General features: G+C 37.2%; 1 protein-coding gene across 17 annotated transcripts in view; it reads right to left on the minus strand.

Annotated features, from left to right (window-relative positions):
• The window catches only part of ANK2 (ankyrin 2), a 581,957-nt gene that overhangs the window by 179,621 nt on the left and 387,172 nt on the right, over positions 1 to 15,164 (minus strand). For all 17 annotated transcript variants that reach the window (XM_061419353.1, XM_061419352.1, XM_061419351.1 and 14 more), the window contains 2 exons: positions 9,543 to 9,641; positions 6,641 to 6,739 (listed from right to left, as the gene is read on the minus strand). In XM_061419353.1, coding sequence (XP_061275337.1) covers positions 6,641 to 6,739; positions 9,543 to 9,641 — 198 coding nt within the window. The remainder of the gene's footprint in view (positions 1 to 6,640; positions 6,740 to 9,542; positions 9,642 to 15,164) is intronic.

Raw genomic sequence — 15,164 nt, forward strand, 5'->3', positions numbered from 1 at the left:
AGTTTCAGGAAAAAATGAAAATTAGCACTCAGTCTTTCTACCTCACCTGTCTTCAGAAAGATGAACAGAAAGACAAAATATGTGTATTAATTTTATTTTAAAATTTTGAATTTGCTTTATTTTACTACAAATGAAAATATTACCATGTCTTTTCAGATAATGTGTGCGTATTTAGCAGACTAATAAATTTAATGTTAGAATAGTACTGGGATCTGAGACAATAATTCCATTCAAGGCAATTTTTAAATATATATATGAATCCTCATCATTTCTCCAATCATACTGGAGGGTAGAGACTGGAGAAAGCATATTACCTTCATTTAACTTGGAATGGTAAAGAATGCAGATACTCTTGCAAACCTGTAATCACCCAGTAAACTGATTTTCAGAGTCAAAAAAAAAAAAAAAAATTCTGACTTCAATCTTACCTCCAGGTAAATGCAAGTATGTGTCATCATCTTAACATCAGAGAATTTGTATTACTATAGCAATTTTCCTAATTAAAAAACCAACCCTTATTAAGAATCATATGTATATATTTGGGACAAAAACTGAAAATGAAATATTTTTTGAAATGTGTGATCATGGATCCCATTTTATACTGTGTGTGTGTGTGTGAGAGAGAGAGACAGAATGGAATGTCCCATTCTGAGCTTTTGTTTTGAGAGCCAAGGATGGCTCTGTGGTCATATGGAAGCAATTTGCTGTAGTGGGCATGGCGGCCAACTATGTAGGCTTTCTTCCTCTTTACAGTCCAATCCAAATTATGAGACAAGGAGTGAGCGCCAATGAAGACAAATCTATTGGAAGCCATACCTGAAAAGATACTCATCTTTGCATATAATGGTTGTTGTTGTTGTTTGTTAACTAAGTCGTGTGCAACTCTTTTGCAATCCCATGCACTATAGCCCCCAGGCTCCTCTGTTCATGGTATTTCCCAGGCAAGAACACTGGAGTGGGTTGCCATTTCCTCCTCTAGGGGGTCTCAACCCAGGGACTGAACCCACATCTCCTGCATTGGCAGGTGGATTTCTTTACCACTGAGCCACCTGGGAAGCATAGTGGGTATATGAACCCTTGTAAATCTGGTGGAGTAGTTGATGGATATTTAATCTTGCAACTGGTCATAGTATGTCTGAAAGCTAATAAAATAGTGGTGTAATCATGTTTGTGTTACAAATTGAAAAGTCTTCTTCTAGAATAAAATTTCAAGGATTTAACAAACAAAGAGTAGTGATCATAAAATAGGCAAAAGGATTCAAGGAAAATAGAACTAAATTTAGTAAAATATGGTATCAAGAATAGCCAATCAGAATATCTTATTTGGCACTCACCATTAAAATAAAATAAAAACTACAGTGTTCCTGAAGGCCTCATAAAAAAACTTGAACACAAGAAATTCCAAGAAAAAGTAGAACAACGTAGACTAGATAAGAAAAGTGAATCAAAAAAATCACAAACTATATTTCTGAAAGTATAAAATATTCCATTTGTTAAAAGTTGTTTGGTAAAAGAACTCTGTAAAAAATGGATGGCTGAGTGTCACAGTGCTAATGAACTCCTTTGTGTGCTAGTTGTCTAGCTTTTGCGGAATCCTTTCAGTATTCCTTAGCATCTGAGTGACCAGACCAGGAGAGAATGGATGGCATTAAGCCATAGACCTGGCTCTGGTGGGAGGTAGGTAGGGTCTTGGACCTCCTTAGAGGAGACAGAAGGTGTAGCGACAGCTCAATGAGAAACAGTGAAGCATCCTAAAGATTTGTGGAAGGAAGGGGGCCATACCATACGGCCGTGCGTCTGTAGCTCCATCACTAATTGAGGATGAGACCTTGGTTTTCCTATCTGTGCCTCAGTTTTCCCCATATCCAAAATAAGGATAATCATTGCTGATTCACATAATTATAAAAAAATGAAATTAAATAACACATGAAAAGACTTTTTACAATTAAGCATCTAAATGCAAGGTATTACAATTGGGCTGCAGTTCTTTGGCATCTGGAATGTCTTCCAAGCCACACTCAGCTCCCTGGATATTCTTCTAATGAAATCACATTTTCCTTTCTCTATGACTGCCAGGGAACTCAAACACTATGGGCTCCACTGAATGAAGGTAAAAGTTAGAGAGCTGCAGCTGACCACAAGTTCTCTCCCCATTGCTCCATAATATCCCTCAGTTGTATGGAGGTATCACCTATTCTAGAACTCAGTTTGCTGTTTTTAAAGCTGTGGTAAAATATAAATAAGATAAGCTAGTTTTCTTTGTAAAATCAAAAACCAAATACACATTTTAAGTCACTTTGTTCTATTATTAGAGCAGTCATTCGGAGAAGACAATGGCACTCCACTCCAGTACTCTTGCCTGGAAAATCCCATGGACGGAGGAACCTGGTAGGCTGCAGTCCATGAGGTCGCTAGAGTCGGACACGACTGAGCGACTTCACTTTCACTTTTCACTTTCATGCATTGGAGAAGGAAATGGCAACCCACTCCAGTGTTTTTGCCTGGAGAATCCCAGGGACAGGGGAGCCTGGTGGGTTGCCCTCTATGGGGTCGCACAGCGTCAGACACGATTGAAGTGACTTAGCAGCAGCAGCAGCATTCTTATTTTAATAATTTTATATAGAGAGACTATAATAAAGATCTAAAAACATACACTTATTGAGGAACAAGAGTTGATAGAGAAATGTTTCTCTGTTAACACATGTTGATAGAGGAAATTAAATAGGGGAGATTTCTCAGGCCACATATCTTTGCAGAAATTGCACATGTTCATATTTTGAACATTCTCCAAAGATATAGCACTTATATATTGTTGTATATTTATACAACAAATACTAGTTAAAATTTTTTCACATTAAACCTTTTGCATGGATTCTGCTTCAGGAGAATCAGTTTATTTAGACCTTAATAGGATTTTAGCCAGAAGAAAAAAATTATTCTCTGGGGTCTATAGTGAAGGTAGAACTGAGGTCTTGATGAGATCTTCACACCACTAAATACAGGAGACCAAAGAACCAAGCCATGGAACTACGTGGTCAAGGTGAGGCTTAAAATCACACCAAGAACTGACTCAGTAGAGACCACACTGCTACCACTGCTGAACAAAGAATCATTTGTTGACTGTTTTTGTATCCATCACATAGTTCTATTTAAAACACTTAAGTTGCTCCTGCTGGAGTTCTGGAATTCTTCTTGAATGAAGGACACCACCTACCAAACGTGGCACGGTGCCATTTGAAGGTAAGCCTCCCACGGATCTCACTGTTTATGTAGAGAATGCATAGGACTCCATAGAGGCATACATCTGCATAACCTAGGAGTCTCTAAATGTTGACTCAGTGATGGTTCCTTGGAGCTTTTCAGAGTTTCCTACTTTCTCAATTCAACAAAAACCTTAGTGCTCCATTTCCAAGTAACTCAGAAGTTTGTCAAAGCCAAACTACAGTGCAGTAACCCATGATGCTATAGTGACAGACGATTCTGCATTCGCCATGCATTAGGTTCTTACAAAGAAGTAGAAGACATAATTTGAGTACAAAATTCAGGATTTACATTATACATCTGGGATTCCTATGCTCTTTTTTTGGTTCTCAAAAGGGAGTGAGTGTCCAACTATCACAAGCACAGTTCCTACTGATTCACCTGACATTCACTGTTGTCACACAAGAAATCTGTACCTTAACAAGCCACCACCGACAAGAGTCATACTTGGAGAAGGGCTCGCATTCCCCTTCAACAATCCTTAAAATGACGCCTTTGGAATTTGCTCACACACATGGCAAAATAATCAATCTGTTTTATATAAATCCCAGCATTTTAAGTTCAATTATAAATTATAAAATATTCTAAGTTATAATAATTTTTGTTAATTGGTAGTGATGGCTACCTAAATTTAATATAGCGAATAGTGTTATAGATCTTATCAAATGATTTAGGCATTCAGAAAAACTAAATTTTAATTATGAATTTTTCTTACTCTAAAACTTTCTCACAAAAATATATGAAAATATAGAAATTAGTGTGAAGCTATCTGTCAGTATTCCCTACAATATAAACCTAAATCGAGTTAACTGAATACAGACAAATAAAAATTATTTTAATCTCAAAGATAATATAAATTTTCCTTTAAGATCTGTTATAATCTGGCATGGTGTGACTATAAAGAACAGCCTTCTTGACACTGAAAGCAAATCACTGATTAAATGGTTTGTTTTCTTTGAAAAGTCTCCAAAGCATATAATATCTAATAGACAGTAAAATAACTGATATAACTTTTAACAAGTTTTTACCTTACAGCATTTGATACCTGTCAGCTTATATGAAATTACTATGCTTCGTTGACCATTTTGAGGAAAGTAGGCAAGTTCTTTTGATAGATATCCAGTACCAACATATATGTTAACTTTCCATCAAAAGCAACCTCCTATGGGCAAAGGATGGCTTCTGTTTCCATGCTTTTTTTAAAGTCACAGACTACTGATGTATCATATGCAGTTGAATCTGTATTTAGACAATCTTACTGCAATATCCTTACACTCAGTTTTCTCTTACATTCTCTCCAAAGCAGAGGTTCTCAAAGTGCGGTCCCTATATTAGCAACATCAGCATTAGCTGAGAATCCGTAAGAAATGAAAATTCTCAAGTCCCTCATCAGAACTAAATCAGAAGCTCTGAGGTGTGGCCCAGAAACAGGTGTTTTAACAAGTCATGCAAGTGATGCAGGCTAAAGTTTGTGAAACTCTGCTCTAAAGCAAAAAGATACTCTCTAGCTATGAAGAAAAGTTTGTCTGTTTTTTAAAAAAAATTTTTTTAACTTTTTTTTTGTTGTTGGTTTTATTTTTTTATTTTTTTTAAACTTTACAAAATTGTGTTAGTTTTGCCAAATATTTATTTTTAAATGAAGGATAATTGCTTTACAGTACTGTGTTGGTTTCAATGAAACATCAACATGAATGAAAAGAAGTTTTTATCCCTTACTTTGGAGCAGTCAATTTTGTAGTGTCCTATGTCTCTAAGCCCAAGATGCCATTATACTTTATAGAATATACTAGAGTTCTTTACAATGACACCGATTTTTTAAAGAATTTCATTTAACAAAGATTTTAGAATATGGCATATTCTCAATAAGTGTTAAAATGTTGATGCACACTTAAAACGTGGATTATAAAGGGAAAAGTGATTATTCAAAACACTGTGAAGTAGAGATAAAAATTGATAATGTTTTGTCTGTTGTAATTTCAACAGATTCTTCCCTACAATTAAGGTCAAAGAAAATAGGGCTGATTTTAAGTTCCACCCACTAGTGTTTTAAGGTCCAGAACTTGTGTCATTTATCCAAGCAGAGCCATGTCTATGTGATGAATGAATGAACACTATAGGTAATATATATTCCTGTACAAAGGTCTTCAAAGGCAAGCTGGAGAGATTAACCCAAGGAATGGACAGAGAGGAACTGGTTTATTTTGCCAATAGCACCCTGGTGTGGTCTATGTTACTAGAAAGGCTAAAAACTTTAAAAACAGAACAAATGGATTTAATTTCAAAGATATGCACCTCAATTTCTGCATAAATTATAATAGAAACAGAATAAAGCTTTGGGCAAACCAATATTTCTCGACCTTTCAACTACAAAAAACAGGGATCAAGTTTGTAGTATGGTGCTTTATTATTTCAAAATTGTAATTAGTTTCATTTTAAGATTATCATTCTCTATACCATATAATTAGTATAACATGCACCATAAGGCTGTGGGTCTTGAATTTTTCTATTTCCCTAAGGAGATCTGTAAAGCCCGCATTTGACATGAAACTACCCAAAGGAGTATGACTCCCACTTTAAAACAGATTCTCCACTGGACTATTAATTTTTGATAATTTTTTTTAATTTAAGGAAAGAAAATAAAATACTTTATAGAGTGACATAACTTGCATGAATAATTCATCTTTCACAGATGTTACTTTCAAGGAAAAACACTATATCATTTTTTAATGCACTTAAAGACAATGATAGACTGTGAACTTGTCAAATTTTGTCAAATTTTCAGTTATATTAACAGGAAGATGATGTACTAAGTGAAATAAGTCAGAAAGAGAAAGACAAATACCATATGATATCAATTATATGTAGGATCTAAAATATGACACAAATGAACGTATCTACAAAACAAATAAAGACTCACAGACAGAGAACAGACTCGTGGTTGCTAAGGAGGGGGAAGGATGGATTGGGAGTCCAGAATTAGCAGATGCAAACTATTATATCTCTAGATGGATAAACAATGAGGTCCCATTATACAGCATAGGGGTCTATATTCACATACTATGATAAACTATGGAAAAGAATGTGAGAAAGAATGTATACATATATATGTAAAACTGAATCACTTTCCTGTATAGTAGAAATTAACATAACAATGTCATACAAAATAAAAAGAAAAGAGAAAGAAGCTAGAAAAAAAGAGGAAGATGATGATACATAACGAAAATCAGAAATGGTATGAGTTAGTAAAATAACTTGGCTGAAATAAATCACAGAGTGTTTATAGTAAATTTATGTACCCAATAGCTGGCTAAACATATTAAATCAATTTCACAAGGTTAATTTAAATTTCTTTACATTATAGAAAATCAGAATGTAATACCTGAGACTGTGCATTAATATTGGCTCCTTCCTTGACGAGAACTTTGACAACTTCTGCTTGTCCAGCCAAAGATGCAATGTGAAGAGCAGTATTTCCTTTCTATTTTGAAACAAAATAGAAAATGTTAAGAGGCTTCTAAACCTTGTAGAAATCAAAATGTACAGATATTTTCAATTTTGCTGATTATTTCAAGTGGTTAAAACTTGTCATTCTGTTAAGACAGCAGCCCACCTCAGGAAAAAATAATTTTTACCATCAAACATTGGCCATTCTATACAAGTTTTCCTTCTCTATTCTGTACAATCTTGGTTTACTGTGAGGAACATGGAAAGACTGAGATCTTACTGAAGTAAATAATTTGGGACGTATGTGCATACGTGTGTGTGAGTGACAATATTACCATTCATGTTATTTAATCAACAACAAAAAAAGTCCTACCCTAAGATAAAGTTAACTAAAAAAAAAGAGTTTATCTGAATTCATTTCTCTATGTAGAGAAACCTAGGAATTTTAAGTGGTGAAGAAAATGACAATTCACAGTTGGATTCTGAGTCACCAGAGCACATAGGTGTTCAAAATATTTGGGGACTAAAATAATAAATTTTACATGTACTACATGATATTACCAACAATTTCAACCATTAGCTACATCAAAAAGTTACCATTAAGAGTACTAAACAAAAATGAAAAATAATTTAAAACCATCATGAAAAGAAAATAAAGGCTAAGAAAAAAAAAAAGAAAATAAAGGCTAAGACATTAAAAAAGGCTTATGACATCATTAAAACAATTATAAAAAATAAAAAACAAACAAATCTGGGGCTTCCCTGGTGGCTCAGTGGTCAAGTATCCACCTGACAATGCAGCAGACACAGATTTGATCCCTGATCCAGGAAGATCTGGAGAAGGCAATGGCACCCCACTCCAGTACTCGTCTGGAAAATCCCATGGACAGGGGAGCCTGGAAGGCTGCAGTCCATGGGGTCGCTGAGGGTCGGACACGACTGAGCGACTTCACTTTCACTTTTCCCTTTCATGCATTGGAGAAGGAAATGGCAACCCACTCCAGTGTTCTTGCCTGGAGAATCCCAGGGGCGGGGGAACCTGGTGGGCTGCCGTCTATGGGGTCGCACAGAGTCGGGACACGACTGAAGCGACTTAGCAGCAGCAGCAGCAGCCAGGAAGATCCCACATGCATGGCGTAACTATGCCCAAGGGCCACAACTACTGAACCTGTGCTCTAGAGTCCAGGGGCCATAACTACTAAGCCCTGTGCACTCTGGAGCCTATGCTCCACATCAAGAGAAGCCACCACAATGAGGAGCCCACACATCGCAACTAGAGAAAAACCCACACAGCAATGCAGGCCCAGCGTAGTCAAAAATAAATAAATAAAATCATTTTTAAAAAATCTGTACATTCAAAGTCATAAATTTTGGGGGAAAAAGGTCATAAATTTTGGAAACTGGTTCTTTTTTCGCCACTAATTCACTGTGGACCTTTACCACTCACATACTATATTGGAGGCTCAGTTGCCTTCCCTTCAAATGAGGAGTTTCAGTGAGACTCGTTTCTGGATCTAAACCTCTACAACTGTTGTAACCTGTGATTAAAAATGAACCTGTATTTTAAAACATCGAGTTTAAAGAAAAGGAAACAAATGATAATAAACAGTTAAGCTAGAAAAAGCAGTTGCTTTAATGAATACATTAATATAGACAACTCAGGGGAACCAAATAATTTGATATAGGTTAAAATTTACATTCTTTAAATATTTAACATTTATTTGACGTTGTCAAGAGAAATGTTAAAGATGTTTATTCTCTCTTTAGACTTAAAAGTAAGCAATTTCTTGCATATGGTGAACTTATATTTTAACTTCTTTGGAATTGCCAAAGAGTTTTTCACTTGGTTTTGTTTTTTTATTTCCAATGGAATGGCTGTATACAGTGGGAGTAGTGTCAGTCCACATTTTGGCAATTATGCATGAGGCACTGGAAATTCAGGTTAAATGGTCATACTTCTAATTTACTCCAGCACTCTTTTTGTCTATTCCTGACTAGGCTAATGACCCAGCTGGGGGTTGGGGTGCCTGCAACCTCTCTCTGCATCACACACAATCAAATTGTCATAATTCAGCCCTAGTCAACAGGCTTGACTCTGACTGGCTATGGGTTTTTTGTTTTTTTTTTTCCAAATTAAATTTTCACCTTCTAAAGATAAAGATTTGTCACCACTGATGATATTTTATAAAATACTTGTTTCTGAAATGATCCCCCAAAGTTCAAATATATTTACCAAAAACAGCATCAACAAGTAACAGGTACTAGTGTACTGAGCATCTTATAAACTCCTTTAAAAATGAGCCCAATTTCTTTACAAACTCACCTGATAGTGACAAAAATCTGGGTTTACCCTAATAATTCAACCTATGATCAAAAATCTCTTTTCCATTAGAGTATAAAGTATCTGTAAATTCTCTTATCAAGTTAAATGAATATATTAAAAGTTATAACAACTTACTGAAAGCATGAAAATTACTTGTTCATTTCCATCAAGCAGTTTACTACATCAATTTATTTTAAAAAATGAATTAGCCTTGGGAAAATAGGTACTTTTGTCTATAGAGGATTATAGTAATCTAGTCTCTATGTGAATCAAACAAGAAAATAAAAGATAAAATATTGAAAACTAAAGATACAGAATTCTTTAGTCTCTGTTAAGTCCCTAAAGGAAACAATTCAAACTCTGCAAGATTTAATGAACAGGGGTTTCAATTTCAGCTCTGCATTGTGAAGAATCTTGGTGTTCCTGCAAACCTCTGAAATACACAGCCAAGGTAAAGAAGTTTTAAATTGTTTCCTCTTTACCATGGGATAAATATGACCAGCACAAACATTACCTTGGTGGCAGAGTCCACAGCAGACCCTCTTCCCAGCAGCTCCTGAACTAGCCCCACGTGGCCTTCCTTGGCAGCCAGGTGAAGCGCGTTGAGTCCATTCTGAAAGGAGAAAGCAACAAGGCTCAGAAGTGGAGTGATGATGAGGCACACCGTTGCTGATCTAAGCAAGTATAAAACCCAGAGGACAGACAGACTCTGATCCTCTCATTTTCTCTCTTTTTGCATTAGCTTGAAGCTGTTAATTTCACAGAGACTAATTTCCAATGGTTTTGATTCAGAGAGGCAAAGAGGTAAATATCATCACTGCCCCTTCCTTCTCTTTCAGGATTAATCCCAAACCAATGCCCACCTCCTGAGGCACTGCTGGCTCTTCTGAGAGAGGTCTCAGAGCAGCTGTGGAACCCCGAGAAGGGGCCCAGGGTTCCAAGCCATTGGAAGCAGTGTTAGAAGTAGTTCAGGGATGGCCCAGGCAGAAAAGGAGGCCCACATGGGCCTAATGATGGAGCTGCAAGGCCATGAGGTGAGGACCACCTGCTGCAGAGGAAAGAGTAGATGGTGCTCACTGTAGCATGCAGGGGATTAGGGCTGGATGCAGGAGAGGAGCCCTCGAGGGGGCCACAGCTGCTGGTGGCAGAGACAGGGCTTCTCAAGCCACTGGACTGTCCAGGTGACTCCAATAACCGTGGCAAAATGTCCCTGAGTCCACAAAAGGAGGGTCATTCGCCATGGGAGGAACCACTGTGGCTACAACGGCTACCCGGAACTGGAGAGTCTGTTGAGCCTGCTAGTATGTGTGGGGTGTGATCATTGGGCAGGTCACTGGAACTGCTGGGACCTGCATTGCTTCTCCTCTGGGGACTGTGGGTGAAGCAGGGTATACTTGGGATTCTGGTTGTCAGAGCCCCAGAACTGCCTGCTAAAACAGGGCCATCTCTGCCTACATCTCTTTCAAACATTCCTTGCTGCCCTCGCCTGGCTGTTGGAACCAGGGCCCACGACCAGGGCTCCTTCTGGACCCAGGGATTGTGAGGCTGACCCGCCAGCTGATGTCTTTACTGTGGCGGCATCCTGAATACGGACCAACCAAAACAGGCTACTGTTGACAACTCTTTGATATTGGCTTTATGTAAAAGCTAATGTTGATAAAAGAATATGAACTTGAAAAAAAGGAATAAGCAAAAAAATATGAACTTGAGTCTTTTGAAACAATCAAAAAATATTCATTGAGCTGGCTTACTGAGAGCAAAATACTGATTGGGCTTATACACCTGTGAATCCCAAGCAAGATACCACCTGGATCTACACAACTTTTGGAATAATGCTATTTCTGTATAATATCATCAGAATGACTAAATATTCCACATAGTTAAAAAATAAGATCTTACCACTACTTTGAAACAACCATGTGTACATTAACCGAAGGACAGAGTTACCTGTTTTGATTAGCACTTTTATTAAGTGCCTATATAAAGTAATATTGTACTATTTTATTTACAATTAAATTTTACAATAAGCTCTATTCCCCATTTCTCTTACTGATTTTATGAGATATTTTGCCCATTGACTGCTTTTCCATGATCATATAAAACTAGTGGATGAAAACCCAGGTAAAACAGTCAATAAAAATTTTATAGAGCCACTGACCATTGTTTACACTTCTGACACATATAGAATATGCATAGATTAACCTATTTCTAAAAGTTGAGAACAGATTCAAGAACAGCTAAATATAACTGAATGTTAAAAGCATTGAAATCCATTAAACTGTTTTGCATCTTAGGACAAATCTGTAATTAATACAAACTTAGCAGTTAATCAACAAGTGTTTGCTAAGTTCCAACCAAGTGATCAGCTCTAGGTGCTAGGTGCTAAGGGAGGACCCATGGCATAGTTTCCAGCCCCAAACAGCCCTGAAATATTTATTATTAAACTACTGAAAATTGCTTCTGCACTAGCATATACTTGTCCATGACTTTTTCAAATCTTTGTCTATTCTACTTTGCAAATCTTACATGTAGAGTTAAAGGTTCTTCAATCTGTTTGAAAAGTATAACTTATATACCTTCCTTAATAACATTAAAATTTAAATATCTGAAAGGAGGCAACTGCAAATAAATATGAGTTCTTAAAAAATATTAAAAGAAAAAGATGGAGGGTAAATGGATACATCAAAAGGCAAATAAAAGGAGAAAGCAAAACTTGGTCCCTAACCTCCATCCCAACCCCACTCTTAATGGGATTCCTGTGTCAGACACTAAACCAGGAGCTCTTTTCAAAAGGAACTAAATGCCCACATATAGAGATACAAATAATTATGAAATGCTATTTGCTGTTTCAAGCTTCCCAAGTGGCTCAGTGGTAAAGAATCCACCTGCCAAGCAGGAGATGCTTGGGTCAGGAATATCCTCTTGAGAAGGTAACAGCAACCCACTCCAGTATTCTTGCCTGGAAGGTCCCATGGACAGAGGAGTTTGGTGGGTTAGAGTCCAAGGGGTCACAAAGAGTCAGACACAACTTAGTAAATAAAACACCACCATTTAGAGTTTTACTCTGCCATTAGCATAAATAACACTGATAAAAGGAATCACCTATAATGGGAAGAAAAAAATCAAACTCAAAATGAAAATGACTGTTTACATATTCCTAATCCACTTCCCACTCGGTAAACTCATCCAGAATCTACCTGCACCTTTCCCATCTCTTTCACGGTGGCTGCTCTAAACTAAGAGTACTCACCGTGTGACACAATTAAGAATGTATTCAGTTTTCATGAAAACAGGGAAAAGTAAAGCATGTGTCATCTTTGTCAGTTTAACTGATTTTACTGTGTCGAAGAATAGATGCTTTTGAGCCGTGATGCTGGAGAAGGCTCTTGAGAGTCCCTTGGACTGCAAGGAGATCAACCAGTCAATCCTAGAGGAAATCAATCCTGAATATTCATTAGAAGGACTGATGCTCCAATACTTCGGTCACCTGTTGTGAAGAGCTGACCATCTGAAAAGACCCTGACGATGGGAAAGACCGAAGGCAGGAGGAGAAGGGGATGACAGAGAGACAAGATGGCATCACTGACTCAATGGACATGAGTTTGAGCTCTAGGAGATGGTGAAGGATAGGGAAGCCTGGCGTGCTGCAGTCCATGGGGTCACAAAGAGTTGGACACAACTGAGCGAATGAACAACACTGGGTCTTTGATGTCCAAAGATTTCTGATTTAATAAGTAAATAAACCTATGGATAATCCAAGAGGAATCTTGTTTTGTTAGTGAGTTATTCTCAAATCCTAAAGACTTTCTTTTTAATTCCCAAACGAATATTTAATGAGGATTTACTGAGTCTTTAACTTAAAAATATTTACAATGAGACTTGAAATTTAGTGACTCATTGATAATTTATAGGGAAAAGTGAGAATACGAATGCTTTGAAGATACTACTTTATAAAGCCTGTTTCTTATTCTCCATTTCAACCATAGTGGAAGGCCTACCTAGCACCCCTAGCTGGTAGCTCCCTTTATGGCCACTGGTCCTTCTCCTCTTTCCAGCCCTATCAAATGTTTCTATTGTACAATCCCCAAAGATAGAGAAAGACACTAAACATGACGGTGAGTTACCTGAGAGAAGAAAGAGTTGCAAAAGTCCTTCAAAATCTTACCAAGACCAAGTAGAATGAAAATATTATCAGAGCTGAGAAATAAATACTTAATGAATGAAAGATAAGCTTATGACATAAATATCATTATTATATTCTACACTTTACATATATTATATCACATAATATTTTACAGATGAAGATACTAAAACCCTAAGATTCCAAGTGACTTGCCTCAAAGATCCTTACCGTTAAGAAGAGGAAGAGAAAAAACTCAAACTTAGATCTGATTTCCAAACTCACGCTTTTAAAAAAGTTAAAACAATGTAGCTCTACACTAGTGTTTCAAACGGTAGGTTATCATGCACAAGTACATCTAAAATCTATTCAATGGATTGCCAATCAATGTATTTCAAAACATGAAGTAGAACAAAGAAAAACAGAGTACATTGTGGATGGCAAGTGTTGATAGTATTTGGGGTTTTTTTGGTGAAGCTTTACATACACATACACATGTACACATGTGGAAAATTCTTCAAGAGATGAGAATACCAGACCACCTTACCTGCCTCCTGAGAAATCTGTATGCAGGTCAAGAAGCAACAGTTAGAACAGGACATGAACAACAGACTGGTTCCAAATTGGGGAAGGAGTATGTCAAGGCTATATATTGTTACCCTGCTTATTTAACTTATATGCAGAGTACATCATGCGAAATGCTGGGCTGGAAGAAGCACAAGCTGGAATCAAGACTGCTGGGAGAAAGATCAATAACCTCAGATAGGCAGATGACACCACCCTTGTGGCAGAAAGTGAAGAAGAACTAAAGAGCCTCTTGATGAAAGAGGAGAGTGAAAAAGTTGGCTTAAAGCTCAACATTCAGGAAACTAAGATCATGGCATCTGGTCCCATCACATCATGGCAAATAGATGGAGAAACAGTGAAAATGGTGGCAGACTTTATTTCTTTGGGCTCCAAAATCACTGCAGATGGTGACTGCAGCTTACTCCTTGGAAGGAAAGTTATGACCAACCTAGACAGCATATTAAAAAGCAGAGACATTACTTTGTCCACAAAGGTCCGTCTAGTCAAGGCTACAGTTTTTCCAATAGCCATGTATGGATGAGAGAGTTGGACTATAAAGAAAACTGAGCACCGAAGAATTGATGCTTTTGAACTGTGGTGTTAGGGAAGACTCTTGAGAGTCCCTTGGACTGCAAGGAGATCCAACCAGCTCATCCTCAAGGAAATCAGCTCTGAATATTCATTGGAAGGACTGATGCTGAAACTGAAACTCCAATACTTTGGCCACCTGATGTGAAGAACTGACTCATTGGAAAAGACCCTGATGCTGGGAAAGATTGAAGGAGGGAGGAGAAGGTGACAACAGACGATGAGATGGTTGGATGTCATCACCAACTCGATGGACATGAGTTTGAGTAAGCTCTGGGAGCTGGTGATGGACAGGGAAGCCTGGCGTGCTGCAGTCCATGGGGTCGCAAAAGTCAGACATGACTGAGTGACTGAACTGAACACATGTGCACACATCTGCACTGGGTGTGCATGCAGTGTGCACCTGTGTTTGTGTGTGTATGTGTACACGCACACTGCTCTACATTAGAAGAAAAGCTTGAAGACCCAAAACATGAGAGCATCTTGGGGAAACAAAATGTTGTTTCAGACCAATAAGTAAGTTAAAAAGCTGATACAAAGGTCATTCTAAAAGAAAAATGGTTTTTATGATATGTCTATTTGAATTTATGAAATAAAATTTCACAAATTTCATAAAATTTCAAAAATAATTTTCATTTTAGATGAGTGTTGTGATATAAATAAAATGAATGACATTGGCACAAACAAGATTTCTTTATTTTGAAAATACTGGCAGAATCGCAGTTAAATGACATCCACATTTTGAGTTCTAAGAAGGGTTGTGGTATAGTAGACAACACACACATTAGGAACCCAGTCCTGTTTCTCCATTACTGACAATATAATTTAGTTTCTTCACTAGTATGAAATGGGGACATTTCC

The sequence above is a fragment of the Bos javanicus genome, chromosome 6 (assembly GCF_032452875.1).
Source record: "Bos javanicus breed banteng chromosome 6, ARS-OSU_banteng_1.0, whole genome shotgun sequence".
Classification (NCBI taxonomy): domain Eukaryota; kingdom Metazoa; phylum Chordata; class Mammalia; order Artiodactyla; family Bovidae; genus Bos; species Bos javanicus.